Source organism: Cryptomeria japonica, chromosome 10 (assembly GCF_030272615.1).
Source record: "Cryptomeria japonica chromosome 10, Sugi_1.0, whole genome shotgun sequence".
NCBI classification, from domain to species: Eukaryota; Viridiplantae; Streptophyta; class Pinopsida; order Cupressales; family Cupressaceae; genus Cryptomeria; species Cryptomeria japonica.
Window position 1 is genome coordinate 722,793,761 of NC_081414.1, and position 27,836 is coordinate 722,821,596.

A 27,836-nucleotide genomic window follows, 5' to 3' on the forward strand; every position below is an offset into this window, starting at 1 on the left:
TGAAGAGCTGTTAGTGTGAATATATAATGATGGAAAATCTCAACGATTTAAAAAACAATTGACAGCATTAAATAAGATTGCACCACAAACATGGTCCCAGATGAGAACTGCTAAACCAACTCATCAAATGATGAACCCAGAGACTAAGCCAATACAAGATGAGATCCATTCTATGTCATGCCTCCACTTACAGTGACTTGTACAGAATCTACCCAGGCTTTATAGAAATCTTGCTTAAGCTCTTGTCAATGTGCCTAAGCACAAACTAGGCCTGTCTAATTGGTGGCTTCGGGCCAAGCTTGAGAAGCCACAACCTAGTAATTGCATCAAATCCCACAAAATGGGTTAAGTAATTTTTATATGTGCATTGTGGGAGCCGTGGACAGCAGTAGATAAAGATTGAAATTGAAAACCTGCAGCTGCTATTGATGGATTGGAATCTTCACCAGGGTGTAGTGAGTAACATCTGCTTCAAAGATAACTGTAGGTATGTCACCGAACAAAAGTACATGCAGAAATGCATTGCATCAACAAGGATAGTGTTTATTACACCAACATAGACTATGAACTTACAGAAATAAATTTATTAAGCAATGATTTCTTGAAAGAAACCTAAAATATAGACATCTGCTGACATACTGGGAATACAAAAAAACATCTTTAAGCGCATACCTTAACTTTAATTTTAAGAACAACATTTGCAAGATACTGCCTGGTCAAATTGAACATGTGCTTTGTCAGGTAGCATTTTGAAACTAAACCAAGACCAGTTTCACATATTCGCTTAAGTTCCCTGAAGCAACACATGAGACAGTAATGAGTCATCACTGGCCACCATTAATTAACATGTCACAGACATCCCAGAGTTACAAGGCAGCTTCAATAAGTTTCTAATAGTTTTAGAAAACAATCCAATACCAGTGAACCAATTCCTGAGCTCTTCATTATCTTGTATTAAATCAAATAAACAAATTACTAAATTAATCAAAAAGGAAACTATTCACACCATACAAAGAACCATTGTTGTCAACAAACATGACTACAAGAAGTTCAAATTTCTTCTCTGAGTTTTGTATCTGCTTCTTTGCCAACAGTTTTCATGCATATCTTGATTTAGTCTGGCCATGAGGAATGGATTAGAATAATCAATAATAGGATATGAGTTGACACTCTGTAGGCAAAAACAGAGAGCACATCAATTACCCATTACGGTATGTTAAAACCATTTTAACCACCAAAAACATGTCCTTGCAATATAATGAATTGTCATAACGCAGAACACTTGCTTAAGGTTTTGCAAATGGGCTAGCAAGTTAAGTGGGCTTGATCTTGGGGGAAACTCCATATTTAAGTGTGCTTAAATCATTATATAAGTATCATGATTTGACAGAGATGTCCTTGTCAATGGATGAGCCAAAGGGGCTCTACAATGAATGGTTCATAAGGCACAACACTTGTTGAAGGTTTTGCAAATTGATAGCAAGTTAAGTGGGTTTGAATCAAAGAAGTATTAGGATAGGTGATCTCCTCGTAAGTCCCAATGCTTCACCTTTGTGAGCATCATCTCAATACAACGAGTACTAAGTGGATTATTCCTTTTCATGAGAGATCGGTCTGTGTGAACCATTGCTCGTGAAATATAGATCAATAAGTTTGTCTCAAAACTATGCAGTTGAATCTTGATATAAATATCATAACTTGACACAATGTTAAAAATACCCCCTACTTGTCAATTAGTACTCTTTTTTATATCATGAACAGGAAACCAATTATTATATTAGGTGATAAGATGCTATGGAGGAAATCCTGTAGTGGCACATTTGGAAGTATTTGGTTGGTTAGAATATATTCACACAGGTGATGAGAAAAGGCAGAAATTGGATGCAAAGAGTAAAACATGCATATTTATCGGTTACAGTGCAGAAAGTAGGGTCTACAAGTTTTACTCCCCTCAAGGAATGAAGAGCAGTATTTCTAGAGATGCAATATTTGTTGAAGGAAGAGTCTATGAAGATCATTTGAAGATAGAAAAAAGAAATAGTGTCATGGAATGATTTGAGATCAAGAAGAAAAAGCTGAAAGTTCAAAACCTACATCAAGATTAAGAAATGTTGTCGCAAAAAGTAAGAAGGTAATGCAAACTCATCCTCCAATTTAATAATAGATCAGAACTATGAAAGGTCAACAAGAGGACAAGCTAGCGAAAGCAACGAAGATGATGAATTAGTTAATTATTCCTTTTATTCAAATATTGAGGTGGAACCTACTAAGTTTGAAGAAGATCTATCTATTCAACAATGGAATAAGAGATTGATGCTATTTAAAGAAAAAAACATTAGAGATTGTAAAGCTACCAAAAGGCAAAGAAATGATTTACAAGATAAAGTACAAAAGTGATGGAATGGTTGAAAACTTGAAAGATACAAAAGACCCGTGCACTTTTTGCAAGGCATTACAGTTTAAGATTGTTATTATTACTAGTAGCAAAAAGAGGATGGAAAACACACAGAACTAAAGCACAGTTACATTAGAGGGTTCATACAAGAGAAGAAAGTTGAAATTCAGTTTTATAGATGTTGGTTGAAAATTTTGTACACTTGGGGAAATATACAAAATTGTGGCTTCAACCACAGTGTGTGAGTAAAACTCTCCTAATTAAGGGAAGGCTCCCCCTATCTACAAACTAAACTAATCTAATATGAGTGGGACAACAGTCTTTCTTCTTCTTTCAAGAAAAACTATACTCTTTTCTCTTCACAGAAAAGTAGTAGCAACTAGAAATAAATAACAGCAAATACAAAAATGAGACTTCTTTGTAGGATTTTGGAACATAAAGGGAAGCAAAGTTTCCATGAAGGCACAAAGACCTCCGTCACTTCCCCGGGACGGGAAAACAGAAAGAAAGCTCACAGTCTTCAACTATCTATTCTCCTATCAACCTTTTTAGATGATTTTCTGCTAACTAAGCACAATATGTAGCAGCTCAAAGTCTAACTACATGATGCCCTTCAACTCACATGCACAAGTCTTAAAAATAGAAGCAGCACAAAGTCTACAAGCTATCTTCCCACTTTAGCTTTCCACACTAGTTTCAGATATGATAAGCAGCTCAAAGTCTACAAGACCAAATTTGAAAACCAAACATATAACTCTAAATACAATTAGCAGCTCAAAGTCTGCAAGATTGAATTTAAATCCCTCTTTCACAATAGAACAAAACTCACAATCAACTCTAGAAAATGTCGTCACATAACAACTTGAATTGGCACAAAGTCTCAACACAACTTGCCTCTTTTATTGAAAACAATCTGATTTACATCTAAACTCAAAGTCTTAGAGTGCACATACAAACTGGCAGAATTTTGTTGCATTGCCAAAAAGATCCTATTTACAAATGAGGGTCCTCCTTATATAGGAAAATGTTGGAGAGAAATGTGGGCACAGTTGACTAATTCAACTACACAGTCCCACTTGACTACAACTTCAGCAGAAAGAAAATATGTAGTTGCAAGAAAACTTGCAGCATCTAACAATGCAACTACATGAAAAGAAAGTGTCAAAAAGAGGACACTTTATTCATCTTCCTCCTCCTCATTGGATTTCCGAAATTCTTCAAACCGAGATAAAGCAACTTGCATCTTAGCTTTGTCTAGCGCCATATCAACAATCTCATCAATGCATCTTCTTTTCTTTGTCGATTTGCTGGGAGAGGGCTCGGACATTTCAACATAGATCATTAGTGTTTTGAAAATGATCACCATCGGACGACCAAATTTCATCAATCAAAACAAGAAAAAGGAGTCAGAAATGACTTAGGAGACAAAATGGGAAAAACTTGCAGGTCGGACTTTAAAGTCCGACCTGCAAGTTCAAACAACATCATACGCAGGTCGGACTTGCAAGGGAAAAACTTGACAAGCAACTACATGTCGGACTTTAAAGTCCAATCTGCAACTTGGGAAGTGTTGTGACGTTTTCACACATCGCCCCATTGCAAATGGGGACCCATGTTTTTTGCTTTTTAGGGTTTGTTCTTTAGGTTTTTTAGGGTTTTGTTAGCTAGCCTTTGCATTTTGAACGTCGCCCAGGAGATCAATAGGGTAGCAAGTCCGGCTTGAGTGATGTCCTGATCCTGAAATTTGACTAAGTCTGGAAACTGAAAAAACCTCCAAAAACTAGATTTTGCAATATAACTCCTGGAGGTCTGAAACCACTCTCAAACATCCTGAAAGTATATATGGAATATAACTTAAAGTATAAGAAAGAAGAAACATAGAAGGAAATGTCACTTATACTTAAATGTTATATTCCATAAAAATTATCCTGATAGAGAGTGCGAAAAGTCAAATTTCGCTCATGTCCTTCACTGAGGATCCAGAGCGAATTTCGCTCCTGTCCCTCTCCAAGGGACCAGAGCGAAAATACTTATTTGAGCTATTCCTGACCGTTTTTGGACGAATTGAGACATCAAAGGCATGGTGAAGGACGAAATGAGCATGATAGAGCATCCAGACTTGATCAAAAACAATGAAATGATGAAGTTTTTGCCTAGAGGGTCAAATTCGCTCCTGTCCCTCACTGAAGGACCAGAGCGAAATTCTTCATAAGGTACGATCTGGGCAAAGATCAAGCAAGTTTTATGTTTGAAGGCAAGAAAGGAGATGAATTGAACCCATTGAAGACAAATTGAAGATTATCAAACGTCAACAAGGGACCCAAATGCCCAAGTTCGCTCCTGTCCCTCTCCAAGGGACCAGAGCGATTTTTGTCTTAGACAAATTTCTTGCCAAGTTACAATGAATTCCAAGGCATGGATGAATGAAAGGGGACATTACGAGACCGTTGAAGATAAATTTGGAAGCTGGCGAAGTGTGATGGAGACTACAAGTACAAATTCGCTCCTGTCCCTCTCCAAGGGACCAGGGCGATATCTTAGTTATGTTGCCTTTTCCTCAAATTCAAACCACTCCAAGTCAAGGAGAGAGGTGGCAAGGACATTTCGAAGCGTCTCAATCAAGCACAAAGTTACAAGGATCGCCAAAATGAAGGATTTGCACTTAAAAACCTAGGTTCGCTCCTGTCCCTCTCCAAGGGACCAGAGCGAAATCCTCATGAAGCTCTAAATTTTGAAAGTTTATCAAACATCAAGTATCCAAGGGGATCAAAGAGACTTCATTCTACGCGATGAAAGTGATGGCAAGTTGATGGAAGCAAGGACAAGCTCAAAAACTTGAATTTCGCTCCTGTCCCTCAGGAAGGGACCAAAGCGATATTTATCATAGTGGTAAAATCTCTCAAAAATCACGTTAAGAAAAGATCATGCGAGGTGGTAAAGGGTCCAAGGCATGATTAGAAGATGATATTTAAAGGTTTCAAACGTTAAACGATCATCAAATTGAATAAAGAGGCTATATCGCTCCTGTCCCTCTCCAAGGGACCAGGGCGATTTGCATAGGATCCTTCATTTTCCTTTAAATGCATGTCAAGGTAAGTTCACACAAGGTCAAGGACGTCCTTTAAGAGGCAATGAACGAGGAACCGAGGTTGAAAGATAACGCGTTTTGGCTATAGCTTCAAGATCGCTCCTGTCCCTCTCCAAGGGACAAGGGCGATGATCCTTCCAAATTCCTAAATGCCTTATAGAATTCAAGAGAAACAAGCGTGGGGTAAAGAAACAATGTTGTTTTTCGCCTTACAATGAAGATTTGAGATCAAAGATGCAAGGTCAAGGAGAAAATACCAGGATCGCTCCTGTCCCTCTCCAAAAGACCAGGGCGATATTGGTCATGAGATGCATTCATTCACACAAGCAAGACACTCAAGCTCGAAGATCCCTAGCGAAAATGACAAAATCAACGTGGAGATCAAGACTTTGAACGTTAAAAGTGCAAGTATCGAGACAAGGTTGATGGATCGCTCCTGTCCCTCGGTCAGGGACCAGGGCGATGAGGTACGTAATTTTCATCTTCAAAATTTGGCGCTCAAACAAATATGTTTAAATTTATTTTAAATGCTAAAATCGATAATTTTTGAAAATTCAATTAAATGGCATTTAAATATTGCGCTTGGTATTTTATTGTTTTATGAAGGTCGGCCCTTGTTATTTATTAAAAAATCGTTTAAATTGCTTTATTTTTACAATAGTCGGCCTATATGGAGGTGAGAGGTAAGTGTTTATAAAGGGAGGTGAAAACCCTCATTTTTACATCATCGTTTTACCATTCAAGTGCGAGCCTTCATTTCAATCAAAGGTGGTGCGAAACTACTATCCAAAGGAGAGGCGAACTTGAAGTTTCACTTGGGCGAATTTGCCAAGGACGTCAAGGGCATATCAAAGGTGGCGAAGTTGCTAACTTGAGGAAGAGATCACGTTGAAGACCATCTAACATCAATTTTGCCTAGGCAAATTCCTTTATTTTGCATTCTAGAGTTAGCCCTCAACTGAGGTATGGCGATATTTGTTTTATTGTTTTAGTTTTTGATCGTCATAGCTTAGATTTTGAAATTTTGAAATTTTGAATTCATAGCTCAATAGTCGTTTTTAGGAAATGATTAATAAAGGACTTATCATTAAGTTTCCTAAAATTTGCTCTCTAATTTATGTTATGTATTGCAAAATCATGGTACTAATTTTGAAATGTTGTGTAGGCATCAAATGGAGATCTCTTCAAGGAAAATCAAGCCGGATCCAGGACGGTCTTCGCCAGGACGATCAAGTAAGGACATGGGCAACCTCTTTCAATCCAGCGTTCTAAGGCGAGGTACATCATCATCTTGCAAATCAAGGACAAAAGGAGTTAGGACAATAGTTAATTAAAGATAGCCTCTCAACGACATCAAATTGAATATCTAGCAAGCTACAAGTGTCAGATGAGGTGGCATCCTAGTCATCACTCCTCCAGTCAGTGTGGTCCACCTCAGCATGTCCAGATTCAATGTACTTAACTCATGGAAGGTGGCACAAACTCCGATGTACCTACCCCGGCTATCCATTGGTCGATTTTTCTAGAGAGGACATGTGTCCAAGCAATACAATTTTATCATTGGTCAAGCATTAAATGTTATGTAATGGTTGTAACAAACCCTAATTAGGGTTTTCATTGTAAAATCTTGGCCATTGATCTTGAATTGATCTAAGCCATCAAATTGTATTGTGGGCACTATATAAGCCCAGGCATTTCATTTGTAAAGGCTAATGAGCAATAGCTAGAGAGTTAGGAGATAGTTGGAATAATTAGAAGATAGAAATAGAATAGCAATTAGAGTAGAATAGGAGGACAAGGCAAGAAATTGTTGCCATTGATTGTAAACAAACTCCATTTTCATTGAAGTAATGGTGAAGTGTGTCGTTTCTTGCAATTTGCATGGTTTCTTGTTGAGTCTTCAATCCTAGATGGTAGATGATTAGATGAATGGAGGAAATGTGATTGATTGATGGTGGAATTCGTATATCCATACTACTAGCAGTTTGTTGATTGCAGACTTGCCTTGTGTAGTCAACTGGAATCGTTCAACTTAAGCTCAATTTCAATTTGTTGCCTCTTCATTGATATGCATCAACTTGGATGGTATCTATGCCTGCGGTGATGATTTGAACATCATAAAGCTTCCCTTAGAAGATCGCACTAGTCTTGTGTAGATGTTCCATTGATGTCAAAACAAGACCTAGTTAGAGTTTCATCAAAAATCAAGTCATTGCTCCTACATTCTTAGTATTAGGATTAGATCCTCTCTTCGCCCTTATCCTTTTTCCATTTTTTCAAATCCAAGCTAGTAAGAGCCCGTGTTCCAGCAATAATCAAAGCAGATCAGACGTTCAATGTAAGTCCCCTTGTGATTCCAGCAAATCACATCATACCACGGCGAGCTTATCCACACGTAGAGACCCTACATCAAAGAACCTTGGAGTCATCCTGATTGATCCTTTTTTGCGATATCTTCAGCAATCGGAGGCTTTGTTCAAGAGAGGATAAGGTACCCTTGGGTATTTTATTCTGTGTTAGGCTGTGTACAAAATACACGTCAACAGGAAGGAAACTCAAAATTCGCACATCGGACTTTAAAGTCCGATGTGCAAATAAAATCAATCAAAGATTGCATATCGGACTTTAAGTCCGATATGCGAGAAGGGCAAACCTTAACTTGCAGGTCGGGAAAAATTCCCCGACCTGCACATAGGCAAACTTGCAGGTTGGGAAAAATTCCCCGACCTGCACATAGGCAAACTTGCAGGTCTGGAAAAATTCCCCGACCTGCACATGGATTGGCAGGTCGGGAAAAATTTTCCCCGACCTGCATATGGATCGACAGGTCGGGAAAAATTCCCTGACCTGCACATAAGGGCAGACCTGCAGGTCGGAGAAAAATTCCCCGACCTGCATTACTTGGCAGACCAAAACTGCACTTCGAGTTTTAAAACCCGACATGCAAGAAAACACAAGAAACACTGCATTTCAGGTTTTAAAACCCGAAGTGTAGACAAAAGATAAAATAAAAGATGAAGGCAAAACCATGAAAATGACAAAAACAAAGATGCAAACTGACACGACTTACAAGGGAAGTCGACCGACCTTGGAGGACATAAGCTACGAAATGAACAAATTTCGTAGGGGTTGTACCACGATTTTAGCCGTGCTGAAATTGAGGACAACAATAGGTCAGAGGAACAATTGGTAGATATGATAAATAAAGGGCTAGGGAAGGCAATAGATTTAGGTTCTAAGACAAATTTGTAGATAAGTATTTGAGATCAAGGAGGAGAAAGTAGGAAATTATAATATCAAACAATAGTATGCTCATGAAGTTAAGCTAACAAAGATAATTGATATTGATGAAGTTAGGAGAAGCTGATAAATTCAAATTACTAGTGTTGTTAAAGTTGTATAGTAGTTGTTACAGATGATAGATAGTTGTTGACAGAGATAAAGATAGTTGTTGTTGAAGAAGTTTCGACACATTTTATAGTTTACTAGAGTTTTGGGCACAACTAATAATAGGCTATTTTATTTTAGGTGTTACTTTTCTAATAGTGTCATGATGCAAGAGCATCTAGGTCACCTATTAGCCCACATCATCCAAAAATAGTGATTGTCCAAATTTTTTTTGTTCTATTTTTTTTGTGTTTTCAAGTTGGTTGTACATGTTTTTTGGTTTCATGCTATGTAGATGTGGCCTTTTCTTTCTCCTTAGGTCCTATGTGATAAAAATTTCTCAATCCAATTTGGAATTGTGTCGATCTTTTCCATGTGTGGCATTTTAAACACCTCTGAGTTTTTGATGGGGCCTCTAGGATTGGTGCTCATCCATTTTTTATAGACAACGTAGATGAAGTCATGAAAAATCATTCGCCTATAATCTTTGACAAACACTTTACTTCCCCATCACTCACTATTTTTGGAAAATCATAGGTAAAGCCTATTATTAGCTGAAAGACATTTCTCTCCTCCATGTTGGGCAATTCTTAATGGGTTTGTGAGTGTTTGTGTTACAAATTTTTGATAGGAAGTTACATTCAATGAAGTCTTTTGACTTGCATTTTCCTTCTTTGCCTATTCTTGATTGTGGTTGAATATCTTATGAGTAGTGGCATGTGCTTCTCAATTAACATCCTCTATAAAAAAGGTGAATGTATAAAGGTCAAGGTGAATGTATAAAGGTTTGTGTAAGCTAGGAAGTTTGGAAATTAGTTTTGTTTGGAAATTAGTTTTGTTGGCCTTCATGGGACTTGTTGGAAAAATGTTTCAACCTTGGGTTTTTTAAGATTTGCATTTAATAGTATTTTGGGAATTTATATTATCACTTAGTTGTCATGAAAGTTGCTAAATGCAACTATGACAACTTGTAAGGTGCTTTTAGTCATTGGATTAGAAAGAGCATGAAAAGGGGAAGTTATATTTGAACTTGGAGAAGATACGTAAGACCTTTGGTCACATTTGCATGTTACCAAAAAGGCAGATAAAACACAAGTTGGAAGAGAACATTTCTTATTTAACTACTCTTGATTTAGGTGTCGTGATTTGTGCATCGATAAGGATGCCTAAAATAACTAATGGTTTCTAGCACATGGTTTTAGAAACCATTCATAATTTGTGGTTTATCCTGTGCCTATATTTTAAGAGCTTGAGTTGAAGGAAAAATAAGTTATTTTTTCAAGTTGTTGAAATGATGAAGTGTTGTAGAAATTTAGAGAGAGAATATGTACTGGTGTAACTCATTGGAGGATTAATACAAGTCTTGGATCTCTTTGGGTGTGGAGAATTTTTTGCCAAGGCTTCTCCACGTAATTCTTATCATTTTCTTGTTCATCTATGATTTATCACTATCTATTTACTTGGATGCTTAAAATATTCAACATATTTTCATGGTAAAGTTTTTTCCTATTTTCTAGATTTGTTATTAGAGCCTTGGTTGGATTGATTAGAGAAGGAGAACACTCATGTCTTGTTTCCAATCAATTTGAGTCTAAACATACTAGGTTTGCACTTGTATCTTCCCTATTTTTGTCTACTATGTGTTTTCCCTTCTTGAGTATGCCTTTCTTCCAACTCTGCTCTTCCCTTCTTGTAAAAATTTGACTTCTCCATCCTATCATGCCTTCTATCTATGGCTTTCCTCACTGTTGTATTTGTCAAGATTTTATACTTCCCCTTACCAACATGACCATTGCTTGACCCGTGATGCCTCGATTTTTAGTTTGAGTCTCCGATCCTTGAGCCACAATAATTTGCTTGTGTTTCCATTCCCCTCCTAACTCCCAACACATGTTGTGTTGTTTCCACTCATCTACTTCGGGTGCCATAACTTTCAAAGTGGAATCTTTCCCACCCATGATCACTATTCAAATTTGAAGTTATGCATGTGCTTGGAGACCAACTTGTTTTGTTTGTAGAGGATATAAAAGAGTGAATATTTCCATTCTAGGCCATCATCTACACTTAACCAAGTTCCTTTCAAAATCCATTTTTAGCACTAGTGTCCAAGCATGGCAATCCTAGAATAAACAATAATTTTAATTTGAGTTGTCTAAGATTTGATTGAATACTAGAGCTCAATACTATTGTCAAAATAATAAGCAATGGCGGATCATTAAGAATCAGATTTGCATTAGTGTTTTGGATTGGGACATGACAATGGTATTAGAGATGGTTATCTTGCCAACCTATGGTTTAGAGTTAAAAATGACTTTTTTAGTTTTATGCATTACAATGATAGAGCAACCGAATCTAATGCACCGGGAGATCAAGAAACAAAGTCGATCTGTGGAGAGTTCGGAGACTCAATTATCTCCTTCAAAACCTGCTGTAAAGCATAATAATATGGCAAAAAGAGAGGAGAAAGAATGTAAACAAAAAACCTTGAGAGTCAGCCCAAAAGAAAGTTTTATTTGATAATTGATATGATGGCACAATTGCTTGATAAGATGAATAGAAATTTGAATACACCTAGATAACCAATAGGTGAAGGAAGTGCTTCTGAGAGTAATAATATGGATGCCACTTAGAGCCACACACAAAGGGCTGCTCTTGTTTTAGCTAAAAAATTAACCCAGCCTACCTTTTTGAATAAGGAGGTGGAGGTTGTAGAGATTGAAGCACAAAACTGATTGTTTGATGATATTAGGGGTTGTCATGTAGAATATAGAGCTCTTCCTAAGGAAGTCCAAAGAAAAATATCACTCACCATTATATGAACATGAAAATGTCCCATAATGGTTACAAACTTGAGCCTAGGCTGCCAGCCTTTCAAATGTGCAACAAGCTTTGGGGAAGTTGACTATGATGGGTCTAATAGATGCTCAATTGTGAATGGGTATAGATGCTAGACATGTATATGTCCCTTACACCAATTACCAAAGATGAAGCAATCAAGTTTGCTGCCTTGCATTTGGAGGTTACTCTACAAGAGTGGTAGTACCACTGTGTAATCACTCAAGATCATGGATCCATTACCTCATATGATGGATTTCGCACAATTTTGTTTGAGAGGTTTGATTAGAAGGACCTTAAAGTTTATTTCAAAAATTTGACTTATCTTAAATGGTGTAATTAATGGAGAACTGTGTAATAAAGTTTCAGAAGGTAGTGGTAATGGCCCCAAACATCACAGAAAGAAGATTGACAATTCTCTTCATCAAAGGGTTAAATTAATCTCTCAAAGGGCTGGTCAAGGCTTTCAAATCACCTACCCTACAAGAGGCAACTAGACGGGTTTTGGCATTGGAGACTTCCATGTTGAAGAATAAGTTCTGAACCAAAACCTTCATTCCAAAGAAACCTTTGCACAAAATTTTACAACAAACCAAGAGTTTCCCATCAAGACAAAACATTGGAGCAAGGAATCTGATGAGGAGGAACAAACTATGTTTCAACAATAAGGAGTCATCGTCACCTAGAGATTGATGTCTTGGGAAAGGACAAGTGCATTACATTGAGGTTAGGTCTGATGATGAATTGGGATTTGAGGAACCCAAACCATAAAGTGAGAAAGAAATTGAATAGGAGATTGGAGAAGAAGGCCAACCAAAAGAGGAAGGAGCCATTGTGGTAGGCACTCTTGCCATGCTCTCTAGTACTCCAAGTCCAATGTACAACCACTTTCACATTCATGAGATTTTGCAAGGTCAAAGGACGACTGAACTCATTGACATTGGTACCACTCATAACATCATTGATGAGGGACTGATGACAAGTGAGGCCTCAAGAAAGACGAATTTGAAGGATTTAATGGTATGGTGGCCAGTGATTTTATCATCCAATGCAATAGAAAGATCTCTCAACTAAGTCAATTTAGGAGGATATGATATGGTCCTAGGTATCCAATGGCTACACACATTAGAAGAGATCACACTAAACTTCTAGACCATGGAAATGAAATTTTCAATCGAAGGGAAAAGAAGTGATACCATGGGAATGACAAATAAGGCATTGAGGTCTATATCGACTAAGAAAATGGAGAGGATTTTCTACCACAAGAAAGTAGCATGGGCAGCTCAATGTGTGTTAACTTTCACAAAACTAGCCAAGGTAAAGAAGTCATATCATGTAGATGTGCAATGTATCTTGGACAAGCATGAAATTTTATTTAGTAGTACTCCTTTGAGGAGACCACTGGAAAAAAGCTTTGAGCATGTCATTGAGCTAGAGGAGGGGACTAAGTCTATCATCACTACTCCCTACCACCACCCTAGGGATACAAGGAGGAAATTGAAGAAGAAATTAAGGAATTGCTAGAAATGGGGCATACTAGACCCAACTCAAGTCTTGGTGAAGAATAAGGATAAATGTTAAAAAATATTTCTTTGACCTCATTTTCTAGTTCTTTATCCTTTTCTTATCATTTTCCTGTTAAAGATGTCTAGTTGGACATCCATGCAATCTACCAAAACTTGGAGTCACACAGGGCTGTAATCAATGGTATGGTCAAGTACCTGGTAACTAAAATTTACAGCAGGGCAACAATAGACTACAAAGTCAAGATGGATAGATGGTAAGTGGGTCAAGGTCCATGGAAGTTTGGAACAAGATTTGGTTATAACTATGAAGCCAGATTTTACTTTGATGGTATGTGCATAGAACGACTACTCGTTGAGTTTTTCTGCCAAAAACTTGTCAATTTTGGCAGAAAACTTGTCAAATTTTTTGGCGCATTCTTTTGTAAAGATTCGATGAGTCTGACAAAAAGACTTGGCTGCTTAGAAACTAGTAATTGGGATATCTTGTCATATAAGAAATTTGATTACAATAAGGGAGTCTAGGAGTGGGGACCAGAATCAAGAACTTAGACAATTAATTAAATCACTATCATAATATTATTGATCAATGATGAAGTATCATACTATCAGTATCAAAGATTCATATTGGATTATTAGAAACTTAGAACCAAGACCCAAGTTTTCACTAGACCAGGGAAGAGGAAGATGTAAAATGTTGTAATATGCAATTTATGAATAATGATGCATCATAATGATGTTCAAAGCAATCATCATAAAAACATAATAGTTGTCAGCTAACTATTATATCAAGATTCTACATGAAGATGTGATTTTGTACTCAATTTGCATTCAAATCAATCAAATTTAATAGAAAACACTTTTGTACTCATTTCTAGACTCACTGGATACATCTTGCAAAAAATGTTTTTCTAATGAAATTTAAGCAATTTTTAAGGTTGTCGAGCTTTTGCTGAGTCGAGTTTTTTGGGTCTGGCAAGTTTTTGTTGACTCCAAGTTTTCCAACTATGGGTATGTGTATAGTTATAAATCTGAAACATCCTAAAAAGTAAGAAAAGCTTTTTGCTCATACTTGGATTTCCATCAAAATGAGATCTGTCAGGCTGAGAAGCAGCTTGGATACTTTTACATAAACTTTCAGCTATTTCCAGCTTTATGTGTAGGAAAAACAGTGTTTCGCCACCAGGGTCTTCCAATCAATCTGATTCAGATGAATGACTAGAAAACAGCATGATAGAAGAATTCTGAATGTTTTCTACATGGGCGTGCTAATATGTAAGACCATAACAGAATCCAGATGATCTAATCCACATTTTTCTGATTCTAGGTTCATTAAACATTGTTCAAGTTTTCAACAGAACTATGGGTAGCCACCAATTTTCTAGTAATTGATATATAATCTGCTCTTACTACATCGGATAATTATCACCATGGTTTATTGGATATCTTCTTTTCCCTTACTTTAATGTAATTTAAATTTTAAATATAAATACCACTAACCGTCCCCCAAAATCCCATCCCAGGTTCCCTGTCTCCTGTCCCAAAAACTCAGATTTTAAACACTGTTATTTTACAAAATAAACTATTTTAAAATAAATAGAGAAGAAAACAAAAGGTGCAAGCAGAATCAATACCCAAGTTGTATTAGTTTCTGGGCTCGAAGCAAGTTTATTGCTTACGTCCAAATTCTTTTGCAAATGGATCTTTAATGATAACCATTATATAATACATTCTGCATATGAAGAGACGACAAATCAGTTTTACAAAGTAGTCTACTGAATGAAAAAATTGTGCTTAACTTGATTCAATAATGAAAGATAACTCAATATATCATGGAACTGGATGCCTTTACAGTTCAGGCAACAAAGCACAATATGATTAATACAATACTTACTTAGAATACATCTAACAAAAATAACCCATTTCTCAAGAATAAAGAAGAAAAAACTAGCATTAAATAATGCAGAAAGAAAATACCTTTAAGATGTCCGTCTCTCATTCCCGAGGGTGCTGACATGAACTTTCAGAAAGGCAGTAATTTGTCTCTCATTCAAACATTTTGAATAGCAGTGGCCTCAACATTTTTTTAGACCTATAAATTACCTCAATCAATACCCTACACCCCTGGCACAAATAAAGTTAAATGCTACAAAGAACTTCATTTCAAAAATATATTTGAGTTAGAAGTGCTTACCTCCATTAGAAAATAGCTTAGCTTATGCTGATTTCCAACTTATTGGCATGGTAGATACATGCCGTGTTTTAGTCTGTTTGAAACACTCTACCACGGATTTTATTGTTCCTTTTTCATCAACTGAAAACCTAAAAGAATAAGGCTTATGTGCAGCTTGAGGTGGATCGAGAAATGACCAGGTGCTGAATGAAGGATTGCTCAGTGCTTTGGTGATTTATAGCCTGATAGTGATGATTGTATAAAGACTATGGCTGCTGTCGAAAGACAAATGGAGTCTAGCAAAAATAATTCTTAACCGTGCACCATGAATGACAAACAAGACAATTTCTTTGTTATTGGAGATTACCTGCTTGTCTCAGAGTAGTCTTCTTGCAGTAACTGTAAGGCTGGCCTGATCTTTTTATTTTTCCAAAAATATGATAAATGTACCCAGGAAAATTAAATCCCGTCCAATTAAAAAAAAATTGAAAACTCAATTCTACTGACCATCAAATAAAATGAAGTCGCTAAACTAGAAAAATCAAAATATGTGTTTGCATGGATTTCAATACAGATAAATATAGTCTATTGTTGAAGGCAGAAATAAAAAATATACAAGCCTGGTAAAATTTGCCCTTTCTAATATTTTATTTTCTTCATTTTATGCATATAAGTTTATGCAAAAGTAGAGTTTACCACTGATCATTGTAATACTGGTGGTATGAGGTGCACTTCAATCTCGCAACCTTTAAAATTTAGCACCCCAGTGAAAGGGCACCCCCTGCAAAGTCATTTATTATCATTTACAATTTTTTTCAAATTTAGAAAATAAAAAGTGCATATATTGATTTTCATAATTTGAATTTTATTCACAAACTTAAGAGGACAAGTAAATGTGACCTTCCAATAGACCTTTCATTTTGAAATAAAAGATATATGTTGATGGAAAACAGTGATTACAATAATTTATTGTAAAGGACAGGGCTAAAAACATAGAGAACTGGTAACATTTACTCTTCCTAGATATTATTTTCTTAATTTTATGAATATATGTTTATGCAAAGTAGAGTTTACCATTGACCATTGTAGTAACGGTATGAGGTTGACTTTAATCTCCTATCCTCCAAAACTTTAGCAACCCAACGAAAAGGCATCCTCTGCAAAGTCATTTATCATCATTTGCAATTGTCTCAAATTCAAAAAGATAGAAGGTGCATGTGTTAACTCTCATTATTTCAACATTATAGGTAAACCTGACAGGACAAGTAAATGTGAAGTTCAAATAAACTTCTAGTCAGAAACAGTATTTCGAATATCATAAGAAAGAATTAAATAATTAATTTTTTTTTATTTGATTTAAGATGAAAAATCGATTGATGTTATTAAATTTTCTTTCCCAAATTGAAATCAAATAAAAGAAATGTGATCTGAAAGATTAATTGATGTTATTCAATTTTCTTCCCCAAATTTGAAGTCAAATAGAGAACATTTAAACTCAAGTTTTTCTTTAGCTTCTCCTTAAGAAGAGGCCCCATTAATCCGTATTGGAATAATCATAAACTTCTCCAAATCAAGCACAAGATCTTCCCAACCAGATATACTCAGGCATACATAAACATGCTTTGACGACTTTTACACTGAGGGAGGCGTTGAGATAGACACCGTCGAGCTTCGGACAATTAAACCATTTGAAGGTTACCCATTTTGTAAACTAATATTGTGTAATTGCTCACAAAGTCTATAAATATTCACATAAAAATAACAGTGGTTGGTTCGTATACAACAGAATCGATAAAAATGTAAGATACAGTGTAACACAAAAAGGAAGTTGCAACTTCAATACTGGAAAAAGAACAATGAGAAACGTGATTGGTTTGTTGAAAAAAAGGCAGCAAATACCTATTAAGTTTTTATTACAATTTAAAAGTTCAGGTACCAAATAATTGCTTCTGTGAGTCAAAGAACAATTGAACTCTAAATTTGCTCAAGGCTGCACTAAAACATTTATAAGAATCACATTTCTATAGATTAACATGTGTAAGAATCCAAGATATTCTGAATCGTAAATTTTGCAGAGAATGTATTATTTTGCATTTCTGCACAATAGAGCAAGACATAAATTACATTCCATTAAATCACATTCAGCATTTCAATTTTAGACAGTGAAAATTTAACATTTACCTACCATATAAAAGGACCAAGACTGTATCAATTTCTGCCCTGGCAAAACTAGAAGCTCCATCAGAGTCTTTGATGCTACAGTTGATGAGATAATCCCTCTTGGAAAATGAATCATGTCGAACCATAAATGAATTGGTCACCAAGTAGGCTGATAGTTCAGTAGTAGAGCACGCCGACATCAAAGAGATGGTCCTGAATTTTAATCCAACTGATCCATGAGAAAATTTCAGTCCCAATCAGAATTTTGGGTGGTTTATAATGGTGTCGTGAAAGCTCTGGCAACCCAAAAGTTTCCAACTTTTTTTTCAACTCTGAAAAGTTGCGAGTGGTTTCTAAAAGGCTTTGCGAGCTGGTGTACCATTCCAAATCCATGTATCACTGCAGCTGTGACAGGTTACCAATGGTGTCAGAGAGATTATTTAGGTTTATACATATTCAATCTCGAAGAATGCAGCCGTGGCCACTGCCAATGGTATCAGAGATGTTCTTTAAGTTTTCACATTCATACAATCTCAAAAACTGCAGGTTTGACAGGTCGCCAACATTTATGGGAAGGTTATTTAACTTCTTACAACCAGACAAGTCCAAGTTCTGCAGCTGTGACAAGTTGCCAATGGTCTCAGGGAGGTTAATTAAATTTATACACTTTCCCAAGTCCAAGTGCTGCAGATGTGACAAGTTACCAATGGTATTAGGGAGGTTATTCAACTTTTGACAAACAGACAAGTCCAAGTGATGCAGCTGTGACAGGCTGCCAATGGTATCAGGGAGCTTATTTAAGACATAACAAAAGCTCAAGTCCAAGAGCTGCAGCTGTGATAGGTTGCCAATACTATCGGGGAGGTTATTTAAGTTTATACACTTTCCCAAATCCAAGTGCTGCAGCTGTGACAGGTTGCCAATGGTAGCAGGGAGGTTATTTAAGCTTTCACACCCTCCCAAATCCAAGTGCTGCAGCTGCAAAAGGTTGCCAATGGTATCAGGGAGTTTATTCAACCTCACACAGTCTCTCAAACCCAAATGCCTCAGTTGTGACAGTTTGCCAATGTGATCAGGGAGATTATTCAACTTTTGACAACCAAACAAGTCCAAGTGCTGCAGCCGGGCCAGTTTGCCAATGGCATCTGGAAGGTTATTTAAATTGTAACAAAAATTCAAATTCAAGTATTGTAATTGTGATTGGTTGCCAATGGTATTAGGAATTAAATCTAACTTTCGACAACCAGACAAATCCAAATGTTGCAGCTGTGACAGGTTGCCAATGCTGTCTGGTAGGTTATCTAGGTTTGCACATCCTCCCAGATCCAAGTGCTTCAGCTCTAACAGGTTGCCAATGGTATCAGGGAGATTATTTAAACTTTCACACTTTCTCAAGCCCAAGTGTTGTAGCTGTGATAGGTTGCCAATTGCAGGAGGCAGGTTATTTAACCTGTAACAGAAATTCAAATTCAAGAAGTGTAGCTGTGACAGGTTGCCAATGCTATCGGGCAGGCTGTTTAACTTTTGACAATCAGACAAGTTCAGGTGCTGCAGCTGAGACAGGCTGCCAATAGTATCAGGGAGCTTATTTAACTTTTTACAGACAGATAAGTCCATGTGCTCCACCTGTGACAGGTTGCCAATTGTATCAGGGAGATCATTTAACATGTGACAACCAGAGAAGTCCAAGTGCTGCAGCTGTGACAGGTTCCCAAGTAGAGAGAAGGTAGAGAGGCCGTCAAAGCAACAACCATAATCTAGTAGGATGATCTTCAATTGCCAAATGCTATCAACAAATCCGGCACCATGTGGCTTCTTTTTTGTTCTCTTCATCCCAGTTGCAAAATAACAGCTTTCCAATCTTAACCATATCAAACCTGGAGGAAGCATGCCTATCATGTCTTCTATTGTGTTTTCAATATGCAGCTTCTGCAAGTGAAGATAGCGAAGACCAGGTCTGTACAACATTTCAAGCCTCTGTGGATTATCTCCATTGAGTCGAAGGCGAGAGAAATTGGTGTTGTTGGATATGCTTCTTAAATGGGCAGCCTCCCATAGACGTGTACCCTCTTTTTCAGCAATGGTTCTCCCCATATCTCGCAAATGGTCATGCATATCAAATACACCTTTATCATCAATCTTTATCAGTAACTTCATCGAAAGATTAGATATAGCAGTGTCTACCATCTTGTACTGAGATTTCCAGAAAATCAATGGGCATGTTTTGTCTTCTCTAATAAAGAAGCAAGCAATGTCAAGAAATATTTCTTTTTCCTCAGCACTAAGAGCACTATAACTAATGTAGAGCGTCTTGTGAATGTGTGGGTTGAGAGTAATGTTGTGAAGAGCTTCTGTCCAGCAACCTGTATCATTCTGCTTATCGTACAAGAAGGATCCAATCACTTCCAGTGAAAGAGGATGCCCCTTGCAAGCTTCCACTATTCTTTTGGACAGATCTTCGTAACCTGGACTTGGAGATGCTCTCAAAAATGTGTGCCAACTAAATAACTGGAGACCTTCATTTATCTCCAATCCGCCCATCTCGTGGATGCATTCAGATGAAACCCGAGCAACATTAAGAATGTGTCTGTCTCTGGAAGTAATAATAACCCTGCTACCAGGGGCCAGCCAATCCCCAACCAAAGCATTCAATTGCACCACATCATCCACATCATCCAGAATGAGAAGCAGGCGTTTTCCTCCCAAACGATCTCTCAATAAAGATTTGCCTTCATCAACACTGTCCACTTCTTCGCCATATTTGGTTACATCTTTAAGAATTTTTCTCTGCAATTTTGTAAGGCCTGAGCCATCTGCAGCAGTGGCACGGACATTAAATAGAAAGGAAGCAGCATTAAAATCACCATAAACTATATTGTACACGGCCTTCGCAATTGTGGTCTTTCCGATACCACCTATACCCCACATTCCAACTTTAACCACACCTTCCACAGAATTGAGATTCAATTTCTGAATGATATCCTCGGTCACGCTTTCCAGTCCCACAGGGTGCTTGGCAACTTCTAACGGCACTCTGTCGAATGTCTTAGTCACGTCATTCACCACCCTTTTTACTAGCCGAGCTTCAAATCTGCACATTGCTAATTTCGTTACAACCAACTAAAAAGAAATGCAATTCAAAGTTCACAACTAACCAGAGTATCGATGGAATTACAAAAATACTACTCATTTTACTTCTCTGCAAAGATTTAAGAAAAAATTGAAAAATTGGAAAATAAAACTTTGATAGAAAAGTCAGTAGCACTGTTTCAAAGATAATGAAAGAGCATCTAAAGAAAATTTGTGAATGATAAAAACTAATCTAGAGTCAAATAATATTAAAGCAGTTCAGGTCTTAGGATCGAACCTTAACTATTTTATAAAAATGGTCTTAGGTTCAAATGTTGGCCTCGCCAGTCCATGTTGACAATGGAAGTATTTATTGTCTTAACAATCAAAGACAGAATCTAAATATTAAATAATTATATTTGAAAAACAGCTAGAACAGTGAGACTGAGGGATTTTTTGTCACAGCCTTTGCCCTTGAAACAGAGGGTGATGATATCCTTAATCATGAACCCTGGTTGATGGGCACTGCCTGTCTCAACACGCAAAAAGGGTTTGATAAAACAATTTTAATCCGCTCGCGATCAACTTTTATGATGCCCCTGTCTGGGTTTGATTATACAATCTTCCCGAAGCATACATTTCGAAGAACTGGCTATCAAAGATCGATAACGATCTGAGCAGTTTCATCAATTACGAGGAAGGAATACTTGAAGGCGACTTAACAACTGGGTGATTACCACAATCGGCGAAGTTTAAATAGGAAAAGAGCTATTGCCCTAAATGCAGAAGTTTCTCACATTAGGTCAAGGACTTCCCCAAGAACAAAAACTTTGGTTAATAAATGGATTCCGAAAACCTCCAAGGATCATGCCCCTAGGCCACCTTAACCTCGTCCGGAAGAGACAGATGAAAACACCTCAAGCACGCCGCCAAAACCAGGAAGCTTTGCTCTTAACGCCGACAAGGCCCTGGCAATTATTCCATTCGTAGTAAAGGAACCGCTAGAAGTTACGGACTTGGACAGACCTAGTCTACTGAAGAAGATGGAGATTGGGATTGTGGAGGCTCGAATGTTCAACCACTCCGCCTCAAAAATTTCATAGCTAAATCTGAAATCACGGAAGAACCTAGGAAGGAAAACCAATCAGCCAAAAAGTGAAAGAATTTGCCATGACCAGTGGCCAAGCTTCAATTAGTAACTATCTTCTGAGATATATGGAGGCAATTCACCCCTAGAAAGCGATACAGAAAGGGTTTTTCTATAAGTCAATTACAAAATTTGAAAGCTGATATAATTTTGTTACAAGAAATTAATTCAAATTTGATGATGCAAAATCTTTATTCAAGCTGAGATCTTATGTAGGTGCTGTTGAAAATTTTTTGGATTATTTTTGAAGTGGGTGGATTGATGAGTTCTATTATTTAGTATTATTAATCAATTATAATAAATAAATATAAAATATTATCAAGAAAATTAATTGATAAAAAATTTTAAAAATTAGATGATTGATAAGTGATTCAAAAAAAGTCTAAGTAGAAAGAGAACAATTTATAACCCCATCTTTTCCATAATCTAATTTTCAACTTTAAAAAGTAGGGTCGTTATTTTTGAGAAAGAGATTCTAATTTATTATGTAGCAATTTTTTTTTTATTGTTTGGCTTCATGGGACCTCTTGGATCTTAAAATTAGATTTTGAAGGCTATTCATGAGACCCCAACCTTACACACTATAAAGATTGGGAAGGCTCCTCCATTCAATTTTGGTCTCTTGGAGAGATTGATATTATCTAGGTTGCAAATAAAGCTTCAATTGAAGTTATTTAAGAGTTCTTAAATTGGATGGTAGCTAAAGTTCAACTCCTTCACACGATGCTTTCTTCAACATCACTCAATTCCTACTAGCCTATTAAAATAGAGGATAAATCAACAATATGGAGTTAAATTTCAATTGTCATATTTCTCCTCCTTTTAAGGATTTTCTCATTCTAGAGGGGATTTCAATGCCATTATTTTCTCTTTGGAAAAATAAGATGGTTTATCAAGGGCTAGACGTGTTCAAATTGATTTCCATAACTTTGTTAGAATTAATGAACTCATGGATGCTTCTTTGAAGAATGGTGAATTTACATAGATGAATTGTTGGATGGATTTTACAAAAGTAGCATAAAGGTTTGATAGATTTTTTCACTCCCCCATTTGACTTCAATCTCCTATTTTGCTTAAATCCTTGATCCCTCCATTAGCTGGACTGGATCAATTTGGTCCTCTTTATAATTGTGGACGACTCCCCTCCACTCAAATTCCCATTCAAATTTGAATGAATGTGGGTTTGCATTGACTCTCTTCTAGAGCTTACTAAGGAATTGAGAACAAACGCTCACATTGAAATTGGCTCTAAAGTGTTCATTGTAATGAAGAAATTAATAATAATGAGGAAATAGCTCAAAGAGTGGAATAAGAATTATTTTGGAAATATCTTCAAAGAAAAGGAGATGATTGAGGTGAAACTCGAAATTTTTAATTCTAAAGGAGGGTAATCTCAACACCAATATTTTCCACAATGCTACCATGGTCCATAGATCTTAGAATCATGTTAATTCAATTAGGAAGGAAGGTGGCTTAATCATTTCCTAGTTGGAAGATATACAAGGAGAAGTTGGAAATCATTTCAATATGTTTTGGCAAACACAAAGGCCTTAGATTTGCACAACCAAGCTTTTTGTTGGACCATATTCCTAGTATCATATCTATGGAGAACACCAAAATGTTGATGGCCCATTAGAATGGAAGAGGTGAAGTCTATAGTCTTTCAAATGCACCTAGATAAGGCACTTGGGCTTAATGGATTCCCACTTTCTTTTATAAAAATACTAAACATATTGTGGGTGAAGATCATTGGAAGGAAGTTGAGGACTTCATAAACTCTAAGAAAGATTTGAAGGACACAACTACCATATATTTGTTGTTTTGGTTCCTAAGAAGTCTAAAAACCTATTTAGACTTCTATCTAATTTTTATGTAACACCTTCTCATCCAAAGTTATTGCAAATTAGCTTAAAATCATTTTGTCCAATATAAATTTCAAAGTTCAAAGTGGCTTCATCCTAAGCAAGAATATCATTGATGGAATTATAATAGCTGACAAAATTATCCACTCAATCATCTCCACTAACTAGAGTAGCATGGCAACTAAATGAGATGCTAGTAAAACTTATGATCAAGTGAATTAACATTTTTTTATGGGTGTCCTTGGTAAATTTGGCATCAGCTCGAAGTGGTTGAACTAGATTCATAGTTGTATCTCTTCCCCATATTTTTTTTTCTTAATGGTAGTCGTGTATAGTTTCTTCAAGCCTACAATTGAGCCTTCAATAGGGACATTCCCATCTTTCCCTTCCTCTTTGTCATCATAGTAGAAGTGCTTGAACAAGCAATCAAAGCCTATTCAGAAAAAAGAATTTGGCTAGGTGTACACATTTCTCATGACATACCAACTATCATGTATTGATAGTTAATTGATGGCATAATACTTTATTGGGAAACTTGATCTAGATATGTTATGGCTTCTTATCAAGCAATCGATAAGACTAAGTCGAACTTTTTTTAAAATATCAATCAAAGTATTTGAAGATAAATCATTGATATTCTTGAATTTAATATTAAAGAACTGCCTAACCAATATTTTGGAATATTGTACTTCAAAGAAACTATCAAAATAAATCTAAGAATTCAAGAAACAATATTCAATTGCAAATTCAAAGTACTTTATAAAAAGAAAGATTTTTATAAAGATGGTTCACTCTGTCAAAAAGAAATTATGATCAAAGTGGTTCTTTCCATGCTTCCAATTTATTTTTATTTGATTTCAAGCATCACTTAACAAATGAAGTCAAGCATAATATGAAAGGAATTGTGAAAGAAATTTTTATAAGAATACTCAAATGAGATGAAATGCATCCACTAGTTAGATGGGATATAGCCTACAAAGGCAAGAAGATGGTGGCTTGAGGTTAGAAAGGTTAAAAAGCAAAATAAAATTCTCAAGTGAAGCTTGTATGGGAAATGTTTGAGCTCTTATGTTAAGAATGTTTGAAGCTCTAAAGGCAAGATGGAGCCAAATTTTACGAAGAAAGAATTCGGACTCCTCAAACCGGCCAAAAATTTTGACAACGACTAACCCCTTGTGGATTCTTACATTTGGAATTTTATGTTACAATATCGAAATTCGATAAGAAATCATCTCTCTTGGGTGGTAAACGATAGACGATGCGCTATATCCTTAGAAGAACTCTTGTAATGGCTTTCCCCCATTGGTAAATATTCCAACTCTGACTCCATATATGGAGCTTGTCTCCAACATCCAGGGCTGGCATGTCATAAATTACCTGGAACCTGTACAGAAAAGGTGAAGGGACGCGAATTTGTGTGGAAAGGACTGGAAAACACCCTAGATAAAAAAAATTCTAATGTGGCAAACAGAAAAGTGTTCAGATCTTCAAAAGAAGAAACTATTATGGAGAGAGACAAATCTAAGAGATATCCGATGAAAAGGGGATGCAGTCTGTAGAAGGAAAATAGCAGATTGGAAGCTTAAATGTCATCTGGGAGATTTTAGATAGTATCGACAACATTTCTAGGATCAATTGGCAAATCATGTATGTGATCATTTGGAGGCGATGATCATTTCAAATAACAATAAGCTAGAACAATCTTGATCTAAAATTTAATCTTTGGTTTTTAGTCGAGGGAGTTTCAGTCTATAGGCTCCCTTCGTATAAGAGGATAAAAAGTATTCTGTAAAAATTTTCATTGGACTGGTGTACTCAAAGACTTCATGTCTTTGCGAGACTGCTGTGTTTGCAGGTCTGAACTTCTATTAAAAAAAATCATATCAGAACTAAAGATGATATGTACTCCAGATGCCAAAGTATAGAAGTTCATTAGATATGGTCACAACCATATCCTCAAGCTCCTGCACAAGCCCTACTGCGCAATCCATAAAATCAATAGGGTCTCCATTTTCAAATGAGTCTGAAGCTTGATCTAGGCCAAATATTATATCGATTAAGCTTGGAATGGGCAACGCCTGGATTTGAAGTATTAAATGGGGAACTCTAATGCTTTCCTTCTACAGGTGGTGGGGAGAATCCTGGTTAGTGATTGCATTTTCCAGTGTAATGATGGGGACTCTTCCCACCAACTTTGAAGGCTTTTCCATATTGGGCCATAGAGGCTGAGAGGAAGATCAAAGAAATCATTAGCGCATAATGATTTTGGTAGTGGTCATACACACGATGATTGCCTGTTCCAAATATTTCTAAGACGGGTCCATGAGGGGGGCCTATGGAGCTGGTAAAGTCAACAAAAAAAAATATTAGATTAGTTGGAATCTTTTGATGGAAAATAGTAGGCCTTATCTTTTTAGGCGGTAGATTTGAGTGGGTGAAAAAGGTGGGGTTCTAGAAATTGTTCCACGAGTCTAGGCTATTTTTCTGTCGTTTGTCAAGTTTTTTATATATTTATTTAAATTTCAAAGCTTAAACTCTTAAGTCTGAACTGCACAACAAAATTCATGGGACCACCCACTTTAAAATAATCTTGAAAAATCTCAACGGCACTCACTGAAATTTTTATTTCTGGAAGAAAGATGTGAATCCAGTTGATTGTAATTAGTTATTTTTGTATTTCTGAATTGTTTTAACAGTGGTCAATTTGTATTTTTGAAAGAGAGGTCATAAGTTAAAATTTTGTAGGGCTAGAGAATGTAGCCTCCTATTTGAAGCAAAGTTAGATGCCTCCTCTATATTGGAAATATGGAATAGTCTAATATACTATGTCATTTGTAGACCCCAAAATAGATGATCTAATAAACTCTATAAAAGAATCTATTTCATAGACCCCAAAATGGAATAGTCTAATATACTATAAGTCATTTGTAGATCCCAGAATAGATAATCTAATAAACTCTATAAAAGAATCTATTTCCATTCCAATAACAAAATACACCCCAAAATAGATGATCTAATAAACAATAAAAGAATCTATTTTCATTCCAATAATAATATAGATTTCAGCACTTTTATAGAACAGTTGTCTCTCCTCTCACAATAGCAAATATTGTGGGCTGACGAACTGACTAATTGGCTTGTAATTTCTATTAAATTTGTAAACATCCTAACTTTTTTTTAGGAAGATTGTGTACCTTTTCTAATACGTGAGAGTTGTCCTCCAGATGTCATCTTAAACATAGAAACAATATTTACAATTATCCAATTTTAATCTTTGAACATATTAATCCGATTAATCCCTAACAAATCTAGGGTAGTCTTGTTTTTCACCCTTCTTTTGAATGTAACAGTGGACTTCCTTTGGGCTCTCCTTGTGTCAAATCCAAAAAAAACAATTCAAAATTCATTCTTCTCTAACACTTTTCCAGCTATTATATTTGAAAATGGCTGAGTTGAAAGTTGGGATAGAAAAACTTGCAGAAATTGAGGCTACTTACTTACCCTTCAGTTATATCCATGGACCAGCCTGAGCAAGAACATATCTGTTGAAGGGCATGCTTCCATTCATCAATCTCTTCTCGTGGGTATCGATCTAAAAGGCCATAATGTTTTAAAAATGATCTCTTATACGGACTGGTATCTTTTTCAGGATATCTTACATGAGTTGGTTCCACATCATAAAACAGAGGAATGATCAATCCCGGGCTGTTCACCATGGCTGCAGCCTCTTTGAGACACCATGCTGAATTTGCATAACCTTTGGAAAATATAGGAATTCGTATGGCACTGCTCTTGATTGCTGCTTCTAAGCCCAACCCAATAATTTCCCCCTTTTCCAACTTCTCACTGTCTAAGAAGACATTCAGTCCTGCTGTGGAGAGAGCTTCAAAGAGATGGTCAACCAGAGTTTTTCTCACATCTTCTCCCCTGAAACTCAGAAACACATGATATCTCTTATCGCTTTGAAACAGCATTTTGGTTGTAGGAGGCTTGAATTCTTCCATGATGAGAGCTGCAATAGAAAATAATGGCAGAAAGGATTGAACCCAATTATACAGAAGTTAAATTCCTATCATACATTCCAGTGCTACTTTGTCCAAACTCATTCTCTATTTGAATTGTCTGTTTTCTTGTCTCTTCACACTTGTCCGCTTTCTTACAGTGTAACTTCCACTACACTTCCTACAACTTATCAAT

The 27,836-nt window shown here is 36.4% G+C and overlaps 1 protein-coding gene across 8 annotated transcripts; it reads right to left on the minus strand.

Annotated features, from left to right (window-relative positions):
* Positions 1-144: 144 nt before the first annotated feature.
* Positions 145-27,788, minus strand: LOC131053705 (disease resistance protein RPV1). 8 transcript variants are annotated; one of them, XM_057988309.2, is made up of 10 exons: positions 27,141-27,788; positions 17,587-20,652; positions 16,476-16,558; positions 16,098-16,182; positions 15,769-15,818; positions 15,423-15,643; positions 15,206-15,320; positions 14,863-14,960; positions 673-793; positions 145-481 (listed from the first exon to the last, which is right to left on the minus strand). In XM_057988309.2, the coding sequence occupies exons 1-2, from the start codon at positions 27,641-27,643 to the stop codon at positions 18,018-18,020; spliced, it is 3,138 nt and encodes a 1,045-aa protein (XP_057844292.2). In that variant the 5' UTR covers positions 27,644-27,788; the 3' UTR covers positions 145-481; positions 673-793; positions 14,863-14,960; positions 15,206-15,320; positions 15,423-15,643; positions 15,769-15,818; positions 16,098-16,182; positions 16,476-16,558; positions 17,587-18,017. The 8 variants fall into 8 exon arrangements, with proteins under 8 accessions (XP_057844292.2, XP_059068149.1, XP_059068148.1 ...); XM_059212166.1 differs by having other exon boundaries at positions 15,206-15,643; positions 15,769-15,813; XM_059212165.1 differs by having other exon boundaries at positions 15,206-15,813.
* Positions 27,789-27,836: the final 48 nt, after the last annotated feature.